The 22,793-nt window shown below is 42.6% G+C and overlaps 1 protein-coding gene across 2 annotated transcripts in view; it reads left to right on the forward strand.

The window, feature by feature from the left end:
- The window catches only part of ANKH (ANKH inorganic pyrophosphate transport regulator), a 139,367-nt gene that overhangs the window by 94,100 nt on the left and 22,474 nt on the right, over positions 1–22,793 (forward strand). For both annotated transcript variants that reach the window (XM_074945015.1, XM_074945016.1), the window contains one exon: positions 3,823–3,918. In XM_074945015.1, coding sequence (XP_074801116.1) covers positions 3,823–3,918 — 96 coding nt within the window. The remainder of the gene's footprint in view (positions 1–3,822; positions 3,919–22,793) is intronic.

A 22,793-nucleotide genomic window follows, 5' to 3' on the forward strand; every position in this document is an offset into this window, starting at 1 on the left:
GGATCAAAACTGAATGAGTCAATAATGTGATACAGTTGCAAAAAAGCCAAAAATACAATTCTTGGCTGTATTAACATGAGTGTTAAATGTCGGGTAAGGGAGGTAATTCTTTCTTTGTACGCAGAACTGGTGAGGCCTCAGCTGGAGTACAGTGACCAGTTTTGAGCACCACAACTTTGAGAATCCAGAGGAGAGCAACAAAAATAATAAAAAGTTTAGAAAGCTCAACCTATGGGAAAGGTTAAAAAAATTCGGCATGTTTAGTTTTGAGAAGAAAAGACTGAGTGGGGCTTGAGAACAGTCTTAAAACAGTCTTGAGAGAAGAATGATCAGTTGTTCTCCATGTCCACTTAGGGTAGGACAAGAAGTAATGGGCTTAATCTGCAGCAAAGGAGATTTAGGTTACAAATTAGGAAAAACTTTCTAACTATAAGGGTAGTCAAGTTCTGGAATAGGTTACCAAGGGAGATTGTGGAATCCCCATCTCATAAAAATGGCCCTACTGGGTCAGACCAAAGGTCCATCTAGCGCAGTATCCTGTTTTCCAACAGTGGCCAATGCCAGGTGCCCCAAAGGGAATGAACAGAACAGGCAATCATCAAGTGATCCATTCCCTGTCGCCCATTCCCAGCTTCTGGCAAACAGAGGTTAGGGACACCATCCCTTCCCCTCCTGGCTAATAGCCATTGATGGATTTATCCTCCGTGAATTTAGCAAGGTCTTTTTTGAATCCTGTTATAGTCTTGGCCTTCACAACATCCTCTGGCAAAGAGTTCCACAGGTTGACTGGGTCACTGGAGGTTTTAAGAAGAGGTTAGACAAACACCTGTCGGAGATGATCTAAATTCACTTGGTCCTGTCTCAGTATGGGGTGCTGGATTAGATTACCTCTCAAGATATCTTCCAGCCCTACATTTTTATGATTCTATAACATTACTTTTATTTGATAACACTGAGAGTCAACAGTTCAAGTAGAAGCTAGTATGATTTGTCACAGCCAGCAGGTCGTATCATGTGGGGAAGGAGTTAGGATAGGAATCAAACAGGTATGATCTAATTGCAAAGTAAATCTAGGGTTGAGATTATACTGTTGAAGAGCAAGGTGGCATGACACAGGCTGGGTATAGAGGAGCCATTATGAAAAAAACCAAAACAAAACAAAAAACCTGTTCTCCGGCTGTGAATGCTTCAGCTATTGTTCTTGTTTGTTTTTTGGCTGTTATGTAACACACACACACACACACACAGTCTTCAGAGGGTCAAGAAAAATAATTGTTTTATTCCTGTTCATATTCATGCACCTGTTGGAAGCTATTGTTTCTTAAGATAAAGCTTTCTCCAATGAACCAGAACCTCTTATCATTCAGAATCCTTCTAAAAACTCACCTGTAATTTTCAGACCTTTCAAATGGGTTGCAGCTGCTCTGTGTGTGAAGTGGACTATGTCACAAGGAAAGTGACTGACTCCAGTCTTGCAAGGAAAGGGACACTATCCCTCCTGATGTCCCTCTTTGCAAGATTTCATGGAGCAGCTCTGGTTCAGCTTTTCTCCCTGGATCCCATTTATAAAAGAGACAACACTGAAATTGGAGATCAGATTCTGATCTATAGAAGAACTTGGTATTAGCTAAAATATGGGGCATCTAAGGTCTTGTCTACACAGAGCAGCAATATGCACTATAGGGTATGATTTCTAAAGTCCACTAAATTAAGCTGTGCATTAAATAGTCAGTGTACACACTGCTAGTGCCTATTAATGTTCTCTAGTGTACTTTAATGTAGTTCTGCCCTACTTGTAGAAGTGTAGACTTAAGAAAACCATGTTCAGAGATCCATCAGTGCGCAAAGAGGACAGCTTGTACTGTACAAAGCAACTTCAGATTTTTTTTTTTTTTTTTTTTTACTGGCATCTTCCATACGCACAAATTCAGAGTTATAGAATTTAATTCCAGAAGAGACCATCCAGTTCATCCAGCCTGACATCCGGTATAGCACAGGTGACCAGCACCTGCACAGTAACCCAACAATAAAAATTAGACCAAAGTATTACAGCCCTTAGGAGCCTAGACTATTTTGTGTCACAGGCAGAGAATAGAAGGAACCAAGGTGCACCAGTGCCTGAGGCCCTTGTAATGGCAGGGAAATTAAGTGAAAGATACCCAGATAGTCCTGGCAAGTGACTGACACCTTCATGGTACAGAGGAAGGTGGTAAAACCGCAAGGGCACTGTCAGTCTGACCTGGGGGAAAATCCCTTCCTGGCCCGACATGTGGTGATCAGTTACATCCTGAGCATGTGAGCAAGAACCAGCCACCCAAGCACTTGTGAGAGAGAGAGAATGCTCGGTGCCACCTCAGAGTCCTGGCCCTCCCTGTCCAATTCCCATCTCCAGCTGTGGCCATCTCTGACGCGTCAGAGGAAGCATACATTGGGGGTGGGGAAGAAGGAATCCCTTCCTGATCCTTCCAGGTGGCCAGCTGAAATCCCAAAGCATGAGCTTTTAGGAACATGAGATATAAATTGGAAGTGAGCCCCAGCACTGCTGCACTCTGCCCCCTACCATCAAAAGCAAACCCATCGTACAGTTGCACTCATTTTCATTTGCCCAGCTCTTCCTCAGGAGTTATGGGGGCAAACAACTATTGGGAGGCTGTTCCAGAGCATTACCCTTCTGATGGTTCGAAGTGGTTTTGTACAAATTGGCAATTTGTATCTGGGCACCAAAGTTGAGCATCCCAATACAGAATGGGGTTCCGTAAGTTACGTAATCACTTGTGAAAGTTCTGAGTTTGAGTTTTGTACAAAAGCTCGTGAAATAGTCAGTGTGCTTTTAATCTGTCCCATATTCCTGTCTGACACTCCCCTGGATGGGTTTGCACAAGTTCCGACTTCTCAGATTAGGTTTAGCAAGCCGTCCATACCAGGTGACTGCCAGTTTGATATTCTTCTGCTTGAACTACATCAAGGCTGAGTAAATATCGCACTGCATCAGAGTTCTTATCACTTCTGGTGCCTACCCATGTATCTTAAACAGCCAAGTAGTCACGCCAATAGATGACTCTGCAGCCACTGTTCTAGGCCCTGCTTCTGGGTTTCTGTGCTCCCCTGTCATAGCTCATTTAGGTAGTTTATCATAAGGATGTGTTCCCAGTCAATAGTATGAAATCTTTAGCTTCATTTGTTGGTGTTAGGTGCTTTGGGGAACGAATGGGAGTTGTTTTTTTAAGCACACCTGCCACTGCAATGTGAGTCCTTTTCAGGATGGACGCTCTTGCTGTCTAATTACGTACAGTTCATCAAACTTAATTAGCAACGCCAGGTGTTCCTAGATCTTTGTTTATATTAGTCACTCTCTGGCTAATTGGATCTGTATTGAGACAGGGGTGGTTGCACTGCTGTGTATATGCTGTGCCACTTTGTGTTGATGCGGGGGCTGGGGGGTGAAGGGAAGATAACATTTTTCCTAGCTATGATCGCATCCTTACAAGCTTTAAGCAAAGATAGCCAACACCACACCAGTGTCCTTTAGAAAGAATCATTAAAACTTTTGAGCAGGCATTACTGCTTGGCAGACTGAGGCAATTAGTAAACTCTGTGAGAGACCAGTTGAACAATGATTGTCAGTTCACATGGAAAAATATTCTGTGGCTTGTGCAAGTGTCCTGTTTGGAAGCTAAATAAATTTAAAAAAAAAAAAAAAAAAAAAAAGTAAGAACTGTGCATACAGAGAGTGAGATTCCCCCTATGACCCTGGTGCTGTCCGCTCCATAGCAGTCTGGAGCCATGTTAATGCTTGTTATCTCTCTCTCTCTCTCACCCTAGAATAACCCCAGCAATAAACTGGTGAACACCAGCAGCACAGTCACAGCAACGCATATCAAGAAGTTCACTTTTGTCTGCATGGCTCTGTCGTTAACGGTAAGGAGTCACTCATCAACTCTTTTTAGTTTCAATCTAAAGCAAAAAATTACTGCACACGTGTGAAGCTGCAAACACCAAATTCAGATTACCAGAATCTCATCAACATACTTTTGGCATTATTCGCTTTGCCTATGAAGCTTATGGTAGTTTCATCTTCTAAAATAGCCTGTGTGGAAGTAACAGTGGGGCAGAGGGGTTCTGCTTCTTTTTGCTACTCTTCTCTTATTTGTTTTGAGTAAATCAAGTGGGTAACTTACATGCCTTATGTATTGCAACAAAAAGGTTTTGTTTTGTTTTATTTCTTCATGTTTTATTGACACAGGTATAGCACTCACCAATTTTTCTTTTAAAATAAGTCTGCAGAGATAGGGAAAGGACAAAGGTTCTGCATTTCTTCCAGAGAACAATCATTAGATTCTCATTCACCCAAGCTGGAGTGTGAAACAGCTGATCCCCTGCACCCATAGTTTAGCTTGAATAAGACTAAGGACCAAATTCTGGAATCTCTGGTAGCCGTATCGATGAGATGTGAGCTCACCGTGGCAAAGTAACTCAGTTTCCCTAATTAATATACTTAGTTACTCTATCTTCGATGTACAAAAAAAGATGAGCTCCCCTGGTTCAACATTTACTACTCAAACCCTGCATATTGGAAAAGATTTTTGTGGGGTATGAGGGCTCAGTGTTTTTCATTGTTGCACTTTTCCCTTATTGATCTGCATTTCCATTCAAGTTCTGCTTTAAGCTTTCTGTTACTTGTTGTCTGTCTTAACAGTGGGCACTTTTTTTAAAAACGCAACAACTTGCAGTTTTTACATACAATATCACAGGATATTTTTTTATCTGATTTGTGGATGCAAGTGATTTGTGCCCAAAGGTAATCAGGTTGTTTCATTGTCAGAATCCTACTATTGAAGGCTGCTGGTTGTAGTGCACACTAAGAACTGTACAACTGCAGCTGCAAAACTACAAATAGAGACTGTTTCTCAAAATTTAGCTCTTAAGGTACATGGACAGTGATAAAATAGTAATAAAAATGGCACCAGTCAGCTGTCTCTCTGTCTGCATATTCATGTGTGCTCCTATGAGTTTGTGGTTTGTGAATGTAGCAGAATGCTGAATCACTGAAGATATGCTGATAGCACTCTTTGGAGTCAGCAGCTGTTGCCTGGATGACCCCTGTTTATTACTGCTCACTGTTGAATTTTAAAGTGGAAAAATAATCACATGAGAGAGAGAGAGGATTTGAGTTTCAGGGTTTTGGTTTGTGTTACATCATGCCTTTCCACGGAGTAAATACTGATAGTAACATCACAGGCCTGTAACTTGACCCCCGCCCCTCCTCCTTCCCCCTCCCAAACCCAAGCTAACTCAACTAGAAATGTCTCAAAATCTTGTCTTGGGGTTGGGCTTTGGCAGCTGAGCCTGTTCCAGACAAAGCTTTGCTTGATGAGTCTCTTAGCTTGTCTTCTGTAGAAGGGGAACTATTTTCTGAACCCACATCATCCCAGAAATGGCCAGCATACCAGTGCGTACAACATATCTTTTGTAAAACCATTCTTTCTGCACTTTTTCCTTCATCATATTTTGAGGACAATTCTCTTTCCTTATTTTGAAGAGGAAAATGGACTCCCAGCCAAGAGAGTAACACAGCCTTCGACACAGACTTCAGTATCAAAGCAAGTGGTGAAGAGGATGGTCATGGTAAATACAACTACTGTATTGGCATATGATGAAGGAAGTGTTTACACTAATGCTCAGCGTACTCTTGGGCTTGTGCAGCCATGCATGGACACAATTGTTGCTAGCAGGTTTGAAATACAAGCACACTTTCCCTGATGGGCACAGAAAGCCATGTTGTGCAATGTGCACGCTAGCTCAACAGTGTTACAGAAAACCTACAGGATTTCTCAGAGAAAATCTTTGCCTACATGGAAAGGGATCTGCTACAGCTGTTTTTGGATGTTGCTGATGCTGGCTTGGCTTCAGCTGTGATGCAGGGAGTACCTAAAACTATACACACACTATTCTCAGGTTTTACTGGCACGTTAGGTACCCTTTCCGTTCTTTGGAGGAATCAGCTTCTTTTGGACTCTCCTTTCAAAATGTCTGGGGATTCCAATTTGCAGTTAATTAACAGTGGATGCTACAATTTGTTTTGACTAAGAGGTCTTGGGCCAGTTGCTGGTTACACTCCTTGTTGTCTTTTGCCATCACCAGTTTCTAGGCTCCACTCTCTTGGCTTAAGCACACGTGACTTGACAATATGGGAAATAGTGTTACATAGAGCCAAGTCTTCCCTAGAGCCAGTCATTCCAGCACACTAACCTTTACTAATGGTTATTGTCACAGCATTTCGGTGAAGTAGGTAAGGTATTCTTTGCTTCATTTCACAGATGGGAAAACTGTGACCGAGAAGTGAAATGACTCACTGAGTCAGTGGCCGAACTGGAATCAAAGCTCAGCAGTTTGTCTCCCAGATCTGTGCCCAGGCCACACTTCGGTCTCTCTCACAATTTAGGTGCAATGCTATTAAGAGTCTCTAAGTTATTACTCCAAACAGCTTGTTAGTGATGACAAGCTTTTGGCTTTGTTTGATTGGCCTCAGGTTGGCTGCTTCTCGGATCTCTCGTGTTGTGTCCCCTTTATTGCTCAGGGCTTTCTCTGGATATTCTTGCTCTAACTTCTCCCAAGTCCAAGGTGACGCAAAGGCCCAGCAGGGAGCTAGACCCTCCTGCAGCGCTCTCTCTGACTCAGTGGAGTCACTTCTCAGGAATCCTTTCCTCTTCCCAGATTGCAGCACTTGTGTTTCAGCACGCAAGGCTTCATGTAAACTGATTATTTTCTTAACCCTCTTAAGCATTTTTCAGCTTACAAAGGTTCTGGTAAATCCTGAGCTTCTCACATTACCAGCACCACCCTGCACAGAGCTATTTTTAATCTTCTGATTAGGCTTTTCTTTTATAGCTTTCCAGACTATTTTTACATGCTTGAACCTATCTCCCTCTACTCAGTTGGCACCATTTTTTCATAAGCTCATGTTAGGAAGCCCATTTGTCTAGAAGTACCCAGAGCAGTCCATTTCCATAGCTTTTCTTGACTGTTTTCATTTGTGCAGCATTGCCTAGGATCATTCACAAATAAACCCAACCAAAAAGTAGAACCATTAGTAGAGTGCATTTCCTAGTTAGTCCCTCTTGTCTGCCATACTATTTTCTGGGAAAGTCTGTCTATCCAGGGCTAAACTATAGAAAGCCAGCTTACAGGCCTGATTCAGTTCAGGGGTTTGATCCTGCAAACATGTGCACATAGGACTTTAGTGGGACTTAATATGAAGAAAGTTATTTACATAGTTTTTAAGTATATTTACATGTATAGGGTTGAACTCCAAATTTGCATCTGGTGCAGTCAATTCAAAGAGCTACAGTAGCTGTTCCTTTATCTGAGGAAGAGCTGTTTCCATCACCATTAGTAACTGCTCTGTTCTCCTGGACCAGCCCTACTGCAATATATTGAGTCTAATAGGATCACTGTCCTTGGGGGCTCAGCATGTTAGCAGGTCTCCTTAGTGTCCAAACATGGAGGAAGAGGGGATATACCATATATACTCTATCATAAGATGGTTCGTTTATAAGCCGACTCCCCCCCCCCCCCCCCCCCAAGATAGATAAGTAAAAATGGAAAAATTTTATGACCCATTCATAAGCTGACCCTATCATTCAGGGGTCAGCAAACTTTGACTCCTGGGCCATCAGCATAAGCTGCTGGCGGGCTGAGATGGTTTGTTTACCTCGAGCGTCCGCAGGCACAGAGGTAACCTAAGTAAACAAAGTGTCCTGGCGCACCAGCTGCTTACCCTGACGGGCCGGGACAGCAACTGGTGGGGAAATTTTTTGGGGGGGAGAAGCTGGGGGTCAGGGGAGTAACCCCTGTGACCACCCCCCACCTGACCCCACCCCCACACTACTCCATCCCATCCCTTCCCATCTTATCTGGGGAGGGCCAGGGGAGGATGTCTCTGGCCTGGCTGGAGCTGCTCCGGCAGGCTGGGCAGTGCAGCTACATCGTGCTCGGGGGGGCCACACCGGGCGGCGCGGCTGCAGCATGTTCCAGCGTGGCATGGCCACAGTGTGCTGCGGTGGGCGGGGCCGAGTGGTGCAGCTGCAGCCTGCCAGCCCTGGAGCTGCAGCTGCTTCGGAGGCTGGGGGGAGAGCAGCATGGCCAGAAGCGGAGAGACTCTTGCCCCTTCTCTTCCCTTCTGGCTCTGCTGGCTGTGCTGCCTCTCCTTGCCCCCTCTGTTGGGGGGAGGGGCTGTGTCCCATCTCTCCCTCTCTCTACCCGTTCATAAGCCGAACCCCTTCTCTGATACTTCCCTTTTTTACTAAAAAAAAATTTGGCTTATGAACGAGTATGTACAGTAGTTCTTCCCAGGCTGGCTGAACACAGATCAGTCAAGAAGGGTATTTGACCATGCCACCTGAATGGGTCTTTCTCTGGTTGATTTGGAAAGGAACCCATCAGACAGGGAGATGGAGTGGTAATCCAGTAAGAAAGGAGGTTCCAAAGAGAATGCCCTGGGGGATCCCCCACTCCAGTGATGGGGACCATGTGTCCAGTCTCGGTGGTAGAGGGGAAATGGCAGGAGCCTTTCCCTGGGTAGATCAGTATAGTAAGCCACTCCTCTGGTTATGTCAACACTGTTTGACTCCCTGAGGCAGAGCATCTTGCTGGAGATTTTTTGCATGGATTTGTTAAAGCTACTTGTGTAGTGAAACTGCAGTTAATAATATTGTTTGGTGGAAGATGTCTGGGCATTTACATGTGTTTCACTAGAAGGTTTCCTTTGACAAGCAGTTTCATTTAAAGGCTGTGGAGAACAGAAATAGATAAGAAACAGCTGTTGGATTTACCATAAATGAGAGCTTTTCTGATTAACCAGATTATGAGACCTCTGATTAATGAGCCAGCTGCAGCTCCCTCCCAACAGTCCTATTTTTAGAGCTTGTGTGTATGAGAGCCCATTGAAACTCAGATATTTAAATGTCATGGGGGGGCAGGGAGGGAGGGAAACAATTAGCTGAAGGATTTTTTTAGTGCAGCTAAGCAATTGAGGGGCATTCTGATGTTAGATAACAAGTTTTAAATAATTCAAGCTCCATTTTGAGAATGTGTTTATGTCCCGTTTTCCTTTTTTTGCTATTAGTCATAAGGCACTATGGGGACAAATGTTTTAAGCCATTCTTGCACAGAGTATGACTATTGTTCCTCACACAACTTTTGTTGATGGCATTGGGTAGTCCTTGGTCTGCAGCTCCCCTGTTTCAGTCCTAGGCCAATTGTGAGGGGAGTGTAGGGCTAGACCACGATGCTCATTTTCCACTTATAACCTAAGCACAAGTTGAACTCCCAAAAGTGAGGCCTGGTGCTTTTGTTCCACAGAGCCCTTATTTTAGGAAAGATCTGTTTCAGAATCAGGTATGTGCAGTACAGGAGTTATAACCAAGCATTTTTTGAAGTACTAAAATGTTGTATTTCTTCTTTGTAAAGCTTCACCCTCCTCCCTTTTAGGGTGGCACACAAGAACTCTGTCCCTAATCCTTATTCTGTGTTTGGAAAGCTTGGCACTGCCCTTGTCATGAGCCAGTTATTAAAATGGCATCAGTAAACTGATATTAAACGAGCGCTTTTCTCAGAACAGCAGCGGCTTCTCTAGGGTCTGACATGCTCACTAGGGATTCAGCTTTCTCAGAAGTAGCCCGAAATGCAACAACAGGGCCAAATCCTTTGTTCTGCTTTTTTGCATCATATCCCCATTTCCTAAGGGAGCTCTTTTCTAACTAACATAGGCTTTGATTGTGGTGTTGTTACAAAGAAAGGAACAGAACCTGCAGCCTAAGTTACTAAGTATGTGGTCTGTTTCAGAGTAGCAGCTGTGTTAGTCTGTATTCGCAAAAAGAAAAGGAGTACTTGTGGCACCTTAGAGACTAACTAATTTATTTGAGCATAAGCTTTCGTGAGCTACAGCTCACTTCATCAGATGCACAAAGTGGAAAGTACAGTGAGGAGATTTTATATACACACAGACCATGAAAGAATATACATTGTAAGGAGAGTGATCACTTAAGATGAGCTATTACCCGAAGGAGAGTGGGGTGGGGGGAGAGAAAACCTTTTGAAGTGATAATCAAGGTGGGCCATTTCCAGCACATTTCCAGGAGTTAACAAGAACGTCTGAGGAACAGTGGGGGGGGGGGGGAGGAATAAACAAGGGGAAATAGTTTCACTTAGTATAATGACTCAACCACTCCCAGTCTCTATTCAAGCCTAAGTTAATTGTAACCAATTTGCAAATTAATTCCAATTCAGCAGTCTCTCATTGGAGTCTGTTTTCGAAGTTTTTTTGTTGAAGGATAGTCACTCTGAGGTCTGAAATCGAGTGACCAGAGAGATTGAAGTGTTCTCCGACTGGTTTATGAATGTTATAATTCTTGACATCTGATTTGTGTCCATTTATTCTTTTACGTAGAGACTGTCCAGTTTGACCAATGTACATGGCAGAGCGGCATTGCTGGCATATATCACATTGGTAGATGTGCAGGTGAATGAGCCTCTGATAGTGTGGCTGATGTGATTAGGCCCTGTGATGGTGTCCCCTGAATAGATATGTGGGCACGGTTGGCAACGGGCTTTGTTGCAAGGATAGGTTCCTGGGTTAGTGGTTCTGTTGTGTGGTGTGTGGTTATTGGTGAGTATTTGCTTCAGGTTGGGGGGCTGTCTGTAGGCAAGGACTGGCCTGTCTCCCAAGATATGTGAGAGTGATGGGTCGTCCTTCAGGATAGGTTGTAGATCCTTGATGATGCGTTGGAGGGGTTTTAGTTGGGGGCTGAAGGTGATGGCTAGTGGCGTTCTGTTATTTTCTTTGTTGGGCCTGTCCTGTAGTAGGTGACTTCTGGGTACTCTTCTGGCTCTATCAATCTGTTTCTTCACTTCAGCAGGTGGGTACTGTAATTGTAAGAATGCTTGATAGAGATCTTGTAGGTGTTTGTCTCTGTCTGAGGGGTTGGAGCAAATGCAGTTGTATCGTAGAGCTTGGCTGTAGATAATGGATCATGTGGTGTGGTCTGGGTGAAAGCTGGAGGCATGTAGGTATAGGATGTATGCTGGAGGTATGTAGGCAAGAACGGCTTAAAACATTTGTCCCCATAGTGCCTTATGACTAATAGCAAAAAAAGGAAAACGGGACATAAGCACATTCTCAAAATGGAGCTTGAATTATTTAAAACTTGTTATCTAACATCAGAATGCCCCTCAATTGCTTAGCTGCACTAAAAAAAAATCCTTCAACTAATTGTTTCCCTCCCTCCCTGCCCCCCCATGACATTTAAATATCTGAGTTTCAATGGCCTCTCATACATATACTGAATAGCGGTCAGTAGTATAAAATCTCCTCACTGTACTTTCCACTTTATGCATCCAATGAAGTGAGCTGTAGCTCACGAAAGCTTATGCTCAAATAAATTGGTTAGTCTCTAAGGTGCCACAAGTACTCCTTTTCTTTTTAAGTATGATCTGTTGGCATCTGAGGTCCGTGACTAACAGTGTTTAGTCATCTGCAGCTTAGCCCTCAAGCGTTCCAATTTGGTGGTAGTTTCTTTTGGTGCATCGCTATTTGAATGAAATGGCCAGAGGGTTTGTTTTAGAAGGCAGAAGCTAATTGACTGCATCTGTTGCTGCCCTTCACGTAACATCTTTGGGGCCCCCAACTCTGCCCACAGGTACATATGTTCCTGTGCTATGCAAGTCAGTGAGTTTGCGTGCTGTGACAGACAGCAGAACTGGACCCTCTGTGCTTACAATAGAAGGAGTGGGGAATAGCGGAAAAGTCTATAATTGGGCCAGTCCAATGGTCTGGTGGCAGCACAACATGCTACTACATGCAGGATCCAGGTTGAAAGGTGAGCTTTTTCCCTTCCTCAGCAAGGATCTGGGATCACTGTCATTCAAGAGACCTGCCTCAGGCCTAGAGCCAAGTCCAGCCTTACTTGGCCGGAGAACAGTTGCTGCCACCGGAGCACAGAGGATGGTGCTGAGGGAGTAATAAAAGGAATCTCAAACCCCAAACTCTCTCTCATTAAAACTATCCCTGTTTCCTTCCTAGGTGGGCTGCAAACACTATAAACAGCAGCAGTTACTGAATAGTTTGATTCAGGTCAGATACTCCTGCAAACTTAGTAACGTCCGCTCGGGTGGACGGGGTGCATTTAAGGATCCGGTTCCAAACTGTGAAGTGGGATGCTTGACTCCCATTAAAGCAGATTTGAGCAAGTCACACAACCTGAACACTAACCCTTAAGAAGAGATCCTGATTTCAGGTGCTCTGTCACACCATGTGTCACCTCAGTTCACTTCCACTTACAGTGTTGGAAGCTTACTTTACAACACTTCAGGGTTGCACAGTGTGCACCTCACTGGGTTAATCTGGCTCTCATTGAGAGAGAACGGATGCCAGGAGCACTGTGCAGTCCTCATGGCTTTAAACTCTGTTTTGTTAGAAACGGCTTAAACTGCAGAAAAGACCAGCGTTGTCATAGAAGTTAATTCAGTCTTGCTTTGCATTTTCCTCCTCTCCAGTGGGCACATTCCATGGCTGTGGACTCCAGGAAAAACAGGGGTTCTGTTGATAAGTGAGCTGGGTGTGTAAGAGGATAATTTAGCTGCAAACAGTCTTTATATTATTATTAATTGGCCCTTCTTTTTAAGAAACAAAACTCTCATGTGTTCAGGATTGCCCCTTGATTTTCATTCCTTTCTGTACCTTGGCAAGATTTAAGGGCTGGACAGAGAAGATGGGCAATTCAAGCTGTGCACTAATTTGAGAGTATGTTTCACTTGGAGCTATTTCAGGTTTGCTCTTACATGCCAAAGGCATATCCATAAAAACCTTAAATTGGTTTTTCTTTGTGGTAAAACTGCCCCTAACTGTAAGATGAACTAAAAGGTTAACGTGTGACAAATAGAATCAGCCACAATTTTACAGTCCAGCTTGTTCATCTTATCTGCTGAAGATATTGCTATCTGGCACAAAAGATTATAATGAAAGGTTTTTTTTTTTAATTATTATTCATTGTTGGTTATAGTAACTTTAAGCACATGATAAAAGATAGCCCCCTAACAACATTTCCAGCCAGCTACCCCCTCTACATTAAAAATAGATGCAGTCAATTAACTCTACATTAATAAGGTTTTTTTGTCAATTAATTTCTTTGTTTTATTTAATGTTTTTGTAGGAGTTAACTAACACTGCCTAACTCCAAAATGCTATCACATAAGCATGGAGTTGCACCACTACTGTGCCTAGTTAAAGGAGAAGGATGTTACTGGATTCCTGAGTAGTCCTCCCCACTTCTATTACTTTGGAGAATGGAATTGTAGCAGGGCAATTGTATATAAAGCAGTGGTAACATTCTCTGGCTAGTAACTTCTGTCTGGACAGTATCACTGTGAGACCTTTTCACAGACTTTGCTATTTACGGGTGACAGTCAGTTCTAGTATTAAAGCCTTGTCTTCGTTACCAAAAAAAAAAGTGTTAATTCAAGTTAGCTGACTCATGGTTAAATCCTAGTGAAGGTAAGGCAGTTTGTAGTTTGTCACTAGGATTTTACCTTGAGTCAGCTAACTTGAGTTAAGAACACTTTTTTTTTTTTTTTTTTTTTTTTGTAGTGAAGACAAGACTTTATCAGATACTCAAGGATTGTCTACATTACCATGTAGTTCAGACTACAGGGGTGATTAATTGCAGCATTCACTGTTTGAAGAGGACTAAATTAATATGAACCAGGGTACCTTTTCGTAGACTGGATTACTGAAGAAAATTACTCACAAAATGAGAGGAACTGTGGCTTTTGTGCTCGGTAGTGCCTTTCTGTAGAGCACCCGCAAGCACTTTGAAGACCTTTATTTACCTTCATAGCACATAGTAAGCCAGGCAAATATTGTATGTCTTGTGCACATGTGTCTCAGTTTATCCCGAGAGTGTAAATGATTGGCTCTGGGTCACACAAGTTACTGGCAGATATGAGTCTCTCTCTCTCCCGTGACTGGAAATAGAAGACTTTTATTACAGAAATAAACATTTTTTATTTCAATGGTGCCTTTGAGCTAGGAATTGCAGAGTGCATTACAGACATTAACTGATTAATTTCTCCATTAACTCCCTAAGTAGTAAGGGATATCACTAGGGAGGACTTTACCAGCTCTTGAAATGCACCCACAGGCAAAGGGAACTCAATAGCCATTGTGCATATCTGCAGGTATTATGGACCAGATTCTGATTTTGTTTATACTGGTATAAATCCAAGACCAGAATTGGGACACATCCATACCAAAATCATATAGGGTGTCATTTCAAAGTATGTTTCCTTTGAAATATTTCAATGTAGATCCAATAGCTATAGCTGGAGGACAGCTTTACAGCCCAACATTTCGCTATGGTAGATGAGCCTCTGCTTCATATCAACTCAAGCTCCCACTTAAATAGCATTACTTCATCAGCTGTTCAACTTATTGTGGGTTCCCTGACACTGCATTAGTCCTGCTCCAGTGTTCTCTTTGCTCAGTCCAAAGCTATCACTTGCTTACTCACTCCAGAGACGTTTAATTTACAGCTGATCTGAGCAAATTTGCTATCAAGTCACCAATCCTGTAACATTCACCTGCCTATTATTGGGCACTGAAGGCTGCTCAATTCCCATATACCCATCTTTTGTCCAATTTGTGGTCAGGAGTTTAGGAAACATACCATGATATTGCTCATACCAGCCGACCTGTTAGCCTGCTTGCTCAGATTTATATGAATAAGATAGTCAGTGGAGCTATAGGTTCATGTCTGATATTTCCAGATGTTTAGACAAACCTATATCTTCCATCAAATCTGGCAAGTGTAGAGGGAGTTCTTTAAAACTCTGTAGTAAGATATTTTGCTGTCTTGCTATGCATGTTCCCCCCCTCCCTTACCGTTAATTGAGATTATATTTATTGTGTAGTGAAGAACCCTGAGGCACCCTTGAATTCATTCACAAAATATTTATCAGATGTAAGAGAGCAAAAGAGGTCCCATAGAGTGGAAGATCATAAGAGCAGTCTAAGAGAGTGGCTAGTTTCTCTTGGCAGCTCCGAAGCTGGTCTCCTGCACAGCTGTCTCTAGTGTCAGCCCCAGCATTTAAATTAGTTTTGCTGTTTCTCAGTTGGATTGTGTCCAAGAATCTGTCCAAGAACAGATTCACACAGAGACTGCGGTTTAGCATTAATGTGCATCTATATATTGAACTAAAACATCTAACTGTCCAAAGCACTATGCAGCTTATAAGGTATATGCTTGTGGAAACCATACATCAAGGCATCGTATTTCAAGCCTGAAGGACAGCAGATTCCAGTCAGAACCTGACAGCAAACCAAATTATGCCCTTAGCTACCCCTGAGCAACTCTGCTGAAGCCACTGGGGAAGCACAGGGGTAACTAAGGCTAGAATTTGACCCATAGTTAGGATAATTGTTCTTTGATTAAAAATACCATATAATCATTTTCCCCCTAAAGAGGATAAGCACAGCTCCCACCATCCTGTGTCCTGAAGTTAGCATTAGTATATGTCAGCTGTCAAAGAAATCCAAAAATAGAAATAACAATAGCTCCTACTTCCTCACATTCCAGTGAGGAGAGTGAATTGATTTCTGGGCATGTAGCTGATCAGGTTGTGGACATACTGATCCAAACTGAAGGTAGAGTGTGACTTGCAGGTCCTGACAGACCCAACAGAGTCAGAGGAACAAGAGCTCCATGGAGAGTCCTGACCCTCAGCCTATTTCACTTCCCCACTGGCTGGAACAAGCTTCTGCCTTCTCCTTAGCAGTTCCAATGCACCTGGGTACCACCAGGGCGGGAACTGAGAGAGCTACAGTTTCCCTTCCCTTAATACAAGCACCACCTCTTCCCCTGGAGTCCAGAAGTGGTCACTTAATCACTGCAGCTATGCTGGGTTTGAGAGAGACGGACAATGCCCGCTTCAGTTGAAGCAAGAACAAGCCTAAGGTTAAATTGGTAGAGAGGTTTAAAAAAATTAAGGACAGCATTTTCAGAAGTGGCTGATGAGTTGATGCCTCAATTTTTTGGCACCTTACTTAGAGACTCGATTTACAGTGGGTGCTGAACACCCACCCTCTAAAATTACAGCCCTTTTAAAGGTGACTCAAGTTGGCCACCCAGAAATCACTAGTCACTTTCAGGTGAAGATTAGTACTCCTGTGGGCAGCAGAGGGAAAAATTAATATAGTAAATACTGAAGGGATAGCGAAGAGCAGAGGGAGGGTTACAAAAAAGTTCTTTGAGCCACAGTGACAAATTCCTAAGCAAAGCAACTAAAGACAAAGATAAACAGGGAAGAAAGGATAGCAGCAGAATACAGACCCTGGACTTCAGAAAAGCAGACTTTGACTCCCTCAGGGAACGGATGGGCAAGATCCCCTGGGAGAATAACATGAGGGGGAAAGGAGTCCAGGAGAGCTGGCTGTATTTTAAAGAATCCTTATTGAGGTTACAGGGACAAACCATCCCGATGTGTAGAAAGAATAGTAAATATGGCAGGCGACCAGCTTGGCTGAACAGTGAAATCCTTGCTGCTCTTAAATACAAAAAAGAAGCTTACAAGAAGTGAAAGATTGGACAAATGACCAGGGATGAGTATAAAAATATTGCTTGGGCTTGCAAGAGTGAAATCAGGAAGGCCAAATCACACCTGGAGTTGCAGCTAGCGAGAGATGTTAAGAGTAACAAGAAGGGTTTCTTCAGGTATGTTAGCAACAAGAAGAAAGTCAAGGAAAGTGTGGGCCCCTTACTGAATGAGGGAGGCAACCTAGTGACAGAGGATGTGGAAAAAGCTAATGTACTCAATGCTTTTTTTGCCTCTGTCTTCACGAACAAGGTCAGCTCCCAGACTACTGCACTGGGCAGCACAGCATGGGGAGAAGATGACCAGCCCTCTGTGGAGAAAGAAGTGGTTCGGGACTATTTAGAAAAGCTGGACGAGCACAAGTCCATGGGGCCGGATGCGTTGCATCCGAGAGTGCTAAAGGAGTTAGCGGATGTGATTGCAGAGCCATTGGCCATTATCTTTGAAAACTCATGGTGATCGGGGGAGGTCCCAGATGACTGGAAAAAGGCTAAAGTAGTGCCCATCTTTAAAAAAGGGAAGGAGGAGGATCCTGGGAACTACAGGCCAGTCAGCCTCACCTCAGTCCCTGGAAAAATCATGGAGCAGGTCCTCAAGGAATCAATTCTGAAGCACTTAGAGGAGAAGAAAGTGATCAGGAACAGTCAGCATGGATTCACCCAGGGCAAGTCATTCCTGACTAATCTAATTGCCTTCTATGACGAGATAACTGGCTCTGTGGATGAAGGGAAAGCAGTGGACATGTTGTTCCTTGACTTTAGCAAAGCTTTTGACACGGTCTCCCACAGTGTTGTTGCCAGCAAGTTAAAGAAGTATGGGCTGGATGAATGGACTATAAGATGGATAGAAAGCTGGCTAGATTGTCGGGCTCAACGGGTAGTGATCAATGGCTCCATGTCTAGTTGGCAGCCGGTATCAAGTGGAGTGCCCCAGGGGTTGGTCCTGGGGCCGGTTTTGTTCAATATCTTCATAAATGATCTGGAGGATGGGGTGGATTGCACCCTCAGCAAGTTTGCAGATGACACTAAACTGGGAGGAGTGGTAGATACGCTGGAGGGTAGGAATAGGATACAGAGGGACCTAGACAAATTGGAGGATTGGGCCAAAAGAAATCTGATGAGGTTCAACAAAGACAAGTGCAGAGTCCTGCACTTAGGACGGAAGAATCCAATGCACCGCTACAGACTAGGGACCGAATGGCTCGGCAGCAGTTCTGCAGAAAAGGACCTAGGGGTTACAGTGGACGAGAAGTTGGATATGAGTCAACAGTGTGCCCTTGTTGCCAAGAAGGCCAATGGCATTTTGGGATGTATAAGTAGGGGCATTGCCAGCAGATCGAGGGACATGATCATTCCCCTCTATTCGACATTGGTGAGGCCTCATCTGGAGTACTGTGTCCAGTTTTGGGCCCCACACCACAAGAAGGATGTGGAAAAATTGGAAAGAGTCCAGCGGAGGGCAACAAAAATGATTAGGGGGCTGGAACACATGACTTATGAGGAGAGGCTGAGGGAACTGGGATTATTTAGTCTGCGGAAGAGAAGAATGAGGGGGGATTTGATAGCTGCTTTCAACTACCTGAAAGGGGGGTTCAAAAGAGGATGGATCTAGACTGTTCTCAGTGGTAGCAGATGACAGAATGAGGAGTAATGGTCTCAAGTTGCAGTGCAGGAGGTTTAGGTGGGATATTAGGAAAAACTTTTTTTTCACTGGGAGGGTGGTGAAGCACTGGAATGGGTTACCTAGGGAGGTGGTGGAATCTCCTTCCTTAGAAGTTTTGGAGGTCAGGCTTGACAAAGCCCTGGCTGGGATGATTTAGTTGGGGATTGGTCCTGCTTTGAGCAGGGGGTTGGACTAGGTGACCTCCTGAGGTCCCTTCCAACCCTGATATTCTATGATAAACAAGTATTAAGATAAAAGTTTTTACACCAAGGATGGTGATGTTCTGGAATACTGTGTGAAGAGCAGTGATTGTGTGTGTTGGCTTCGTGGGGACAGCCTCCTTACAAGTCATGAGGTGCCTTACTTTTTAATACCTCAACATTTTCATGCCATGTGACTTTTTGGGAATACGTGCAATGATGATTTCACTAACCACACGCATCTAGGAGACAGGTCATCAGGTGTGGCGTCTAATAGATCTTTGCCATCTCTACAGTCTGATTCTATATAAGCAGCATTTAGTTTTTATAATTCATGTATCGGATGACATGACTCATTGGGTACAGAACATTAAGCACATATGGTTTGGTATTTTAACATCACCTGCTGGCATTCCAGGTACTTTGTATTCTTTATACAAGAAGGGCTGGAATGCATTGTGCAGTCTGATTTAACGTTTATAGGATAAATAGGTTAATACTAGTATAAAAACTAGCAGGAAAAATTACAATGTACTTTGTGCAGGAATATTACTTCATAATAGATTATCCATCTCTGTGTTTCTGCTAATGCTTAATATTCTCAGATATACAGAATGGATAAATCTTGAAAAATCAAATTCTAAATACAGAAGCAGAGAGGTAAAGAGATATTTTTAAATGGCAACACTGTCGCTGACATACTGAGATGTTTGTTGAATAAAAGTGACCTGGGAGATGAGCCAGATTTGCAACATTATGGTTCCAGCCTGTTATTTTCACTGATGAAGGATTATTTGAAAGCCAGCTCCTTTAAATGGATTACACTCATGCAATTAAAGCAAGCTTTTATATGATTTTTATTTATTTTATTGTTTAGTCAAACTCCAGGCTTTTTTCTTAAAAGGAGTGTGATTTCTGGTGTATGTTTAGAAATGCCTGCATAGTTGTTTTGATTATGCACTGTTCAGAGTAGAGAAATAATTGAAATGCCCTTCTTCAGAAGGTCACTGAACATAACAAGGGTTTTTGTTTTGTTTTTTTAAATATTACTATCTAGCCCCATTATCACTTCTATACCAATGTTCTACCACAGCATGGTTCCTCTTCTTTATAATCTGTTTTCCAGTGCTTCATCCAGTCTAGCTTTATTAGTTTCAAGCAGTGTTTCTTCCTCAGCTAACTGTGGGACGCTCCTGTAGGTTTCACCTTTACAAAGTTAGCCATGATGTTCAGTATGTTTTCCTTTCTTTGTATTTGAGAAGAATTACACCACCTTGTACCACCTTAAACAGTTTCCCTCTCCCCAGGAAGTGCTGAAGATCTTCAAAATTGGAATAGTCACATGTGTTTCAGTCAGGGGTAGGCAATACTTGCTTCCTGTGTCTACTTTATTGTCTGCTCCTAGTATCAAGTAGGTGAAGTCTGGCTGAGTTAGAAACTGGGTGACAAGAACAATGCAATACTGTTAATTCCTAAGGATCCAAATACTCTGTTTAGTCTCTGTACCACTGCTATCCAGTTGGGTTGCATTGCAGAAATATTTTCCCACATGTTTAAAGAAGAGAAATGAAGGGAGGTGTGCATGGGATAAGCTGTGTTGCCAATACTTAGTGACGTCCAATGAGAGACATAGAGCAGTCAAAAGGTTAAACCTCAACTGCATACATGGTGAACTGATGCATTTCACTTTGTGAAGACATTTTACACATTCCCTTTACCTTTCTTTTTTTTCCTTTAATGAATCATTCTCAATTATTTAGTCCATCATAGGCAATAACTAGGGATTTATCCAAATCTTGGCTCTATAGCTAAAAATGTACAGATGGATTACAATGCAATTGATTATGGGCAAGAGGTCAAAATTAATAGGGAAGACAGATACGGAATATTTACTTCAGCCAACTCATCACTTCTCACCGAACACCTAAACCAATCTGCTCAGCTTGCCTATAACCTGACTCTACCTCACTGACAAACCCAACCACTCTCTCTAACAAGCAACATTACAAAGGCAGAGAAATGAAAAATAAAAATAAATTAAAAATAATATGGGTCAACTCTTGTTTTTTTGGCATCTTACTTCAGGCAGGGCCTTAGTCAGAACCTCGTTATGCCAAGGAGATGCTAAGTTATACATTATAACTGGAACTTGCATCTTCCTGGCATAATTCATTTGTTTCACGACCAGGCCTTGACTGCCAGGGCAAGCTCTGTGCTCTCACTGACCTACTTTTTGAAACATTCTGTCAACTCCAGGAAGTGTTCAGTTCTAGAACGGTGCAACACCCCTGCAGAGGCTCAGCTTGTTTTCCCCATGTTATTTTCCTCTCCTGTGCTGAACAGAATAACAGTTTTGAAAATGATGTGTTGCTAAACGTATTCACTCAAACAAGGCTTCTCCCTTCACCACCCCTTCTTGGTTTTGTTTTTAGTTCTTACTGTAGTTAAATATTAACTGCTATCAGGTTTCCAAATGCCATCTCAAACACAGATCTCCTGCCTGGTCAATAAGAGGTTTGACCAACAATGGTGGACTTCCCAAAATCCTAATATCAGAGAGCTGATGGTTGTGTGCCATCCATGACACTCTACTGACCCTTTGTCTGTGAACAAGGAGATTCTGTTTTGTCCAGAGAGGTAAAGATTGAGGTCTCATTGTCTGATTCTGCACAAAAAGGATCCATTATGTGTGAGTGAGTACAACAAGAGGGAAATGGAGGATCAGATATTTTCATTGTAGCATATATCTGCTCAAACACCATAATTGTGAAGGGTGACACTGGAGTAAATCCCATACATTACTGCTGGGCTGATTTGAAGGTTGTAGTTAGAATACTTCAGGAGCACTGTGAGCTACAGTTTCAGTGACTAAATTCTGAAATTGAGAGCTTTCAAAGAGATCTCATGTCCACCACCTTCAGCTTATTCAAGCTTTTATAAGAAGAGCCTGGATAAGCTTCACCTTTTTTTAAAAAAACGGAAACAAAAAAAACCCAACCCACACACAACATTCATGCGTGTCTCCAACACATTAGTGAACCAGCCCAGGAGTAATCACAAGGCTTAAGTATATTCAGTAGTAATTGCATGGGAAGAACATGCAGTAGCATCATTTTTGACCATGCTAATGCTAACAGAAATAAAGTTACTGTACAGCTGCTGGACCCAGCTTTAGTTTTGCCAGTGATCTTCCTCTTATGTAGCAGTGCGATATGAGCAAAGTCAGAGAAGGAGAAGAATCTATGAACATGAAAACCACTACTTTGGAAGGGAAAAGTGATGCCACATAGAGCATTCCTGCGTTGTTTGGTTCCCCCTACTGCTTGAAAACTTTCGTATTTGACAGTTATTTTTTTTCTTAACCCAGCACTTAGTGAAGAGAGATTCTAAGACTACTCAGATATATGGGCAAACTTTTTGCAGGGCAGGGAAATTATCCATTGATATAAAATATTGACTTCATGACTGTTCACGATATTGTACATGGACATAGACACACTAGCATCTTATTCTGGTCTTTCTGTTGTAAAACATGCATGTTTCTTGACTTTATTCTACATATTTCTTATATGGCCTAAGGTCCCAATATTCTGCCCCATCTCAAATGGGGTAATACATATAAGGCATATTTCAAAACATAACACGAGATTGGGGGGAACCATTTTCCCTTCTGTTGTTCATAGAAGTGACTGACCCATAAAGTAGTGGACTGCCTTAAAAAAAAATAAAACACTCTTCTAAATATGTAAAAGCCCTTAATGTAGGGCTTTGGTTTGAGATCTTCTTGAACCTCTTCCTGATGGGTATTCCTGCTGCGATACCACCACCACATTTCATGTCAGCAGCCCTTGATGTGATAGCTCCTAGAGTTCAGAAAGTATTGGCCCGTGGCAATATACAAAATCATTTTTCAGTTTTGCTAAATTAGTGCTACTGTTATCTTCATATTTAGAGTCCTTTCCCTTAAAAGAAGTCATGCATGACAATTGCTTATAAAATGGTGGTTATTAACCTATTTATTAGCGGTGATTGCACAGTACCATGAACACTTTAGCAGGCAGTAGGGAATATTTTTACTATTGGTGTAACTGTAGAGCTATGCTTAAGGTTCCATCAGTGTTCCTAATTACAGGATGAAAATGGAATCAGAGTATCTGGCTTAATGACAGCAAATATGAGTAATGTTGCAGTATTAAAGGTGCATTATTGCTCACCATTGTTTGACTTAGATTGAAACTGCAAGTAAAAACTACTTATTTCTTTCCACTTTAAGATAGGCATTTATAA

The sequence above is a fragment of the Natator depressus genome, chromosome 2 (assembly GCF_965152275.1).
Source record: "Natator depressus isolate rNatDep1 chromosome 2, rNatDep2.hap1, whole genome shotgun sequence".
In the NCBI taxonomy this organism is placed as follows: Eukaryota; Metazoa; Chordata; order Testudines; family Cheloniidae; genus Natator; species Natator depressus.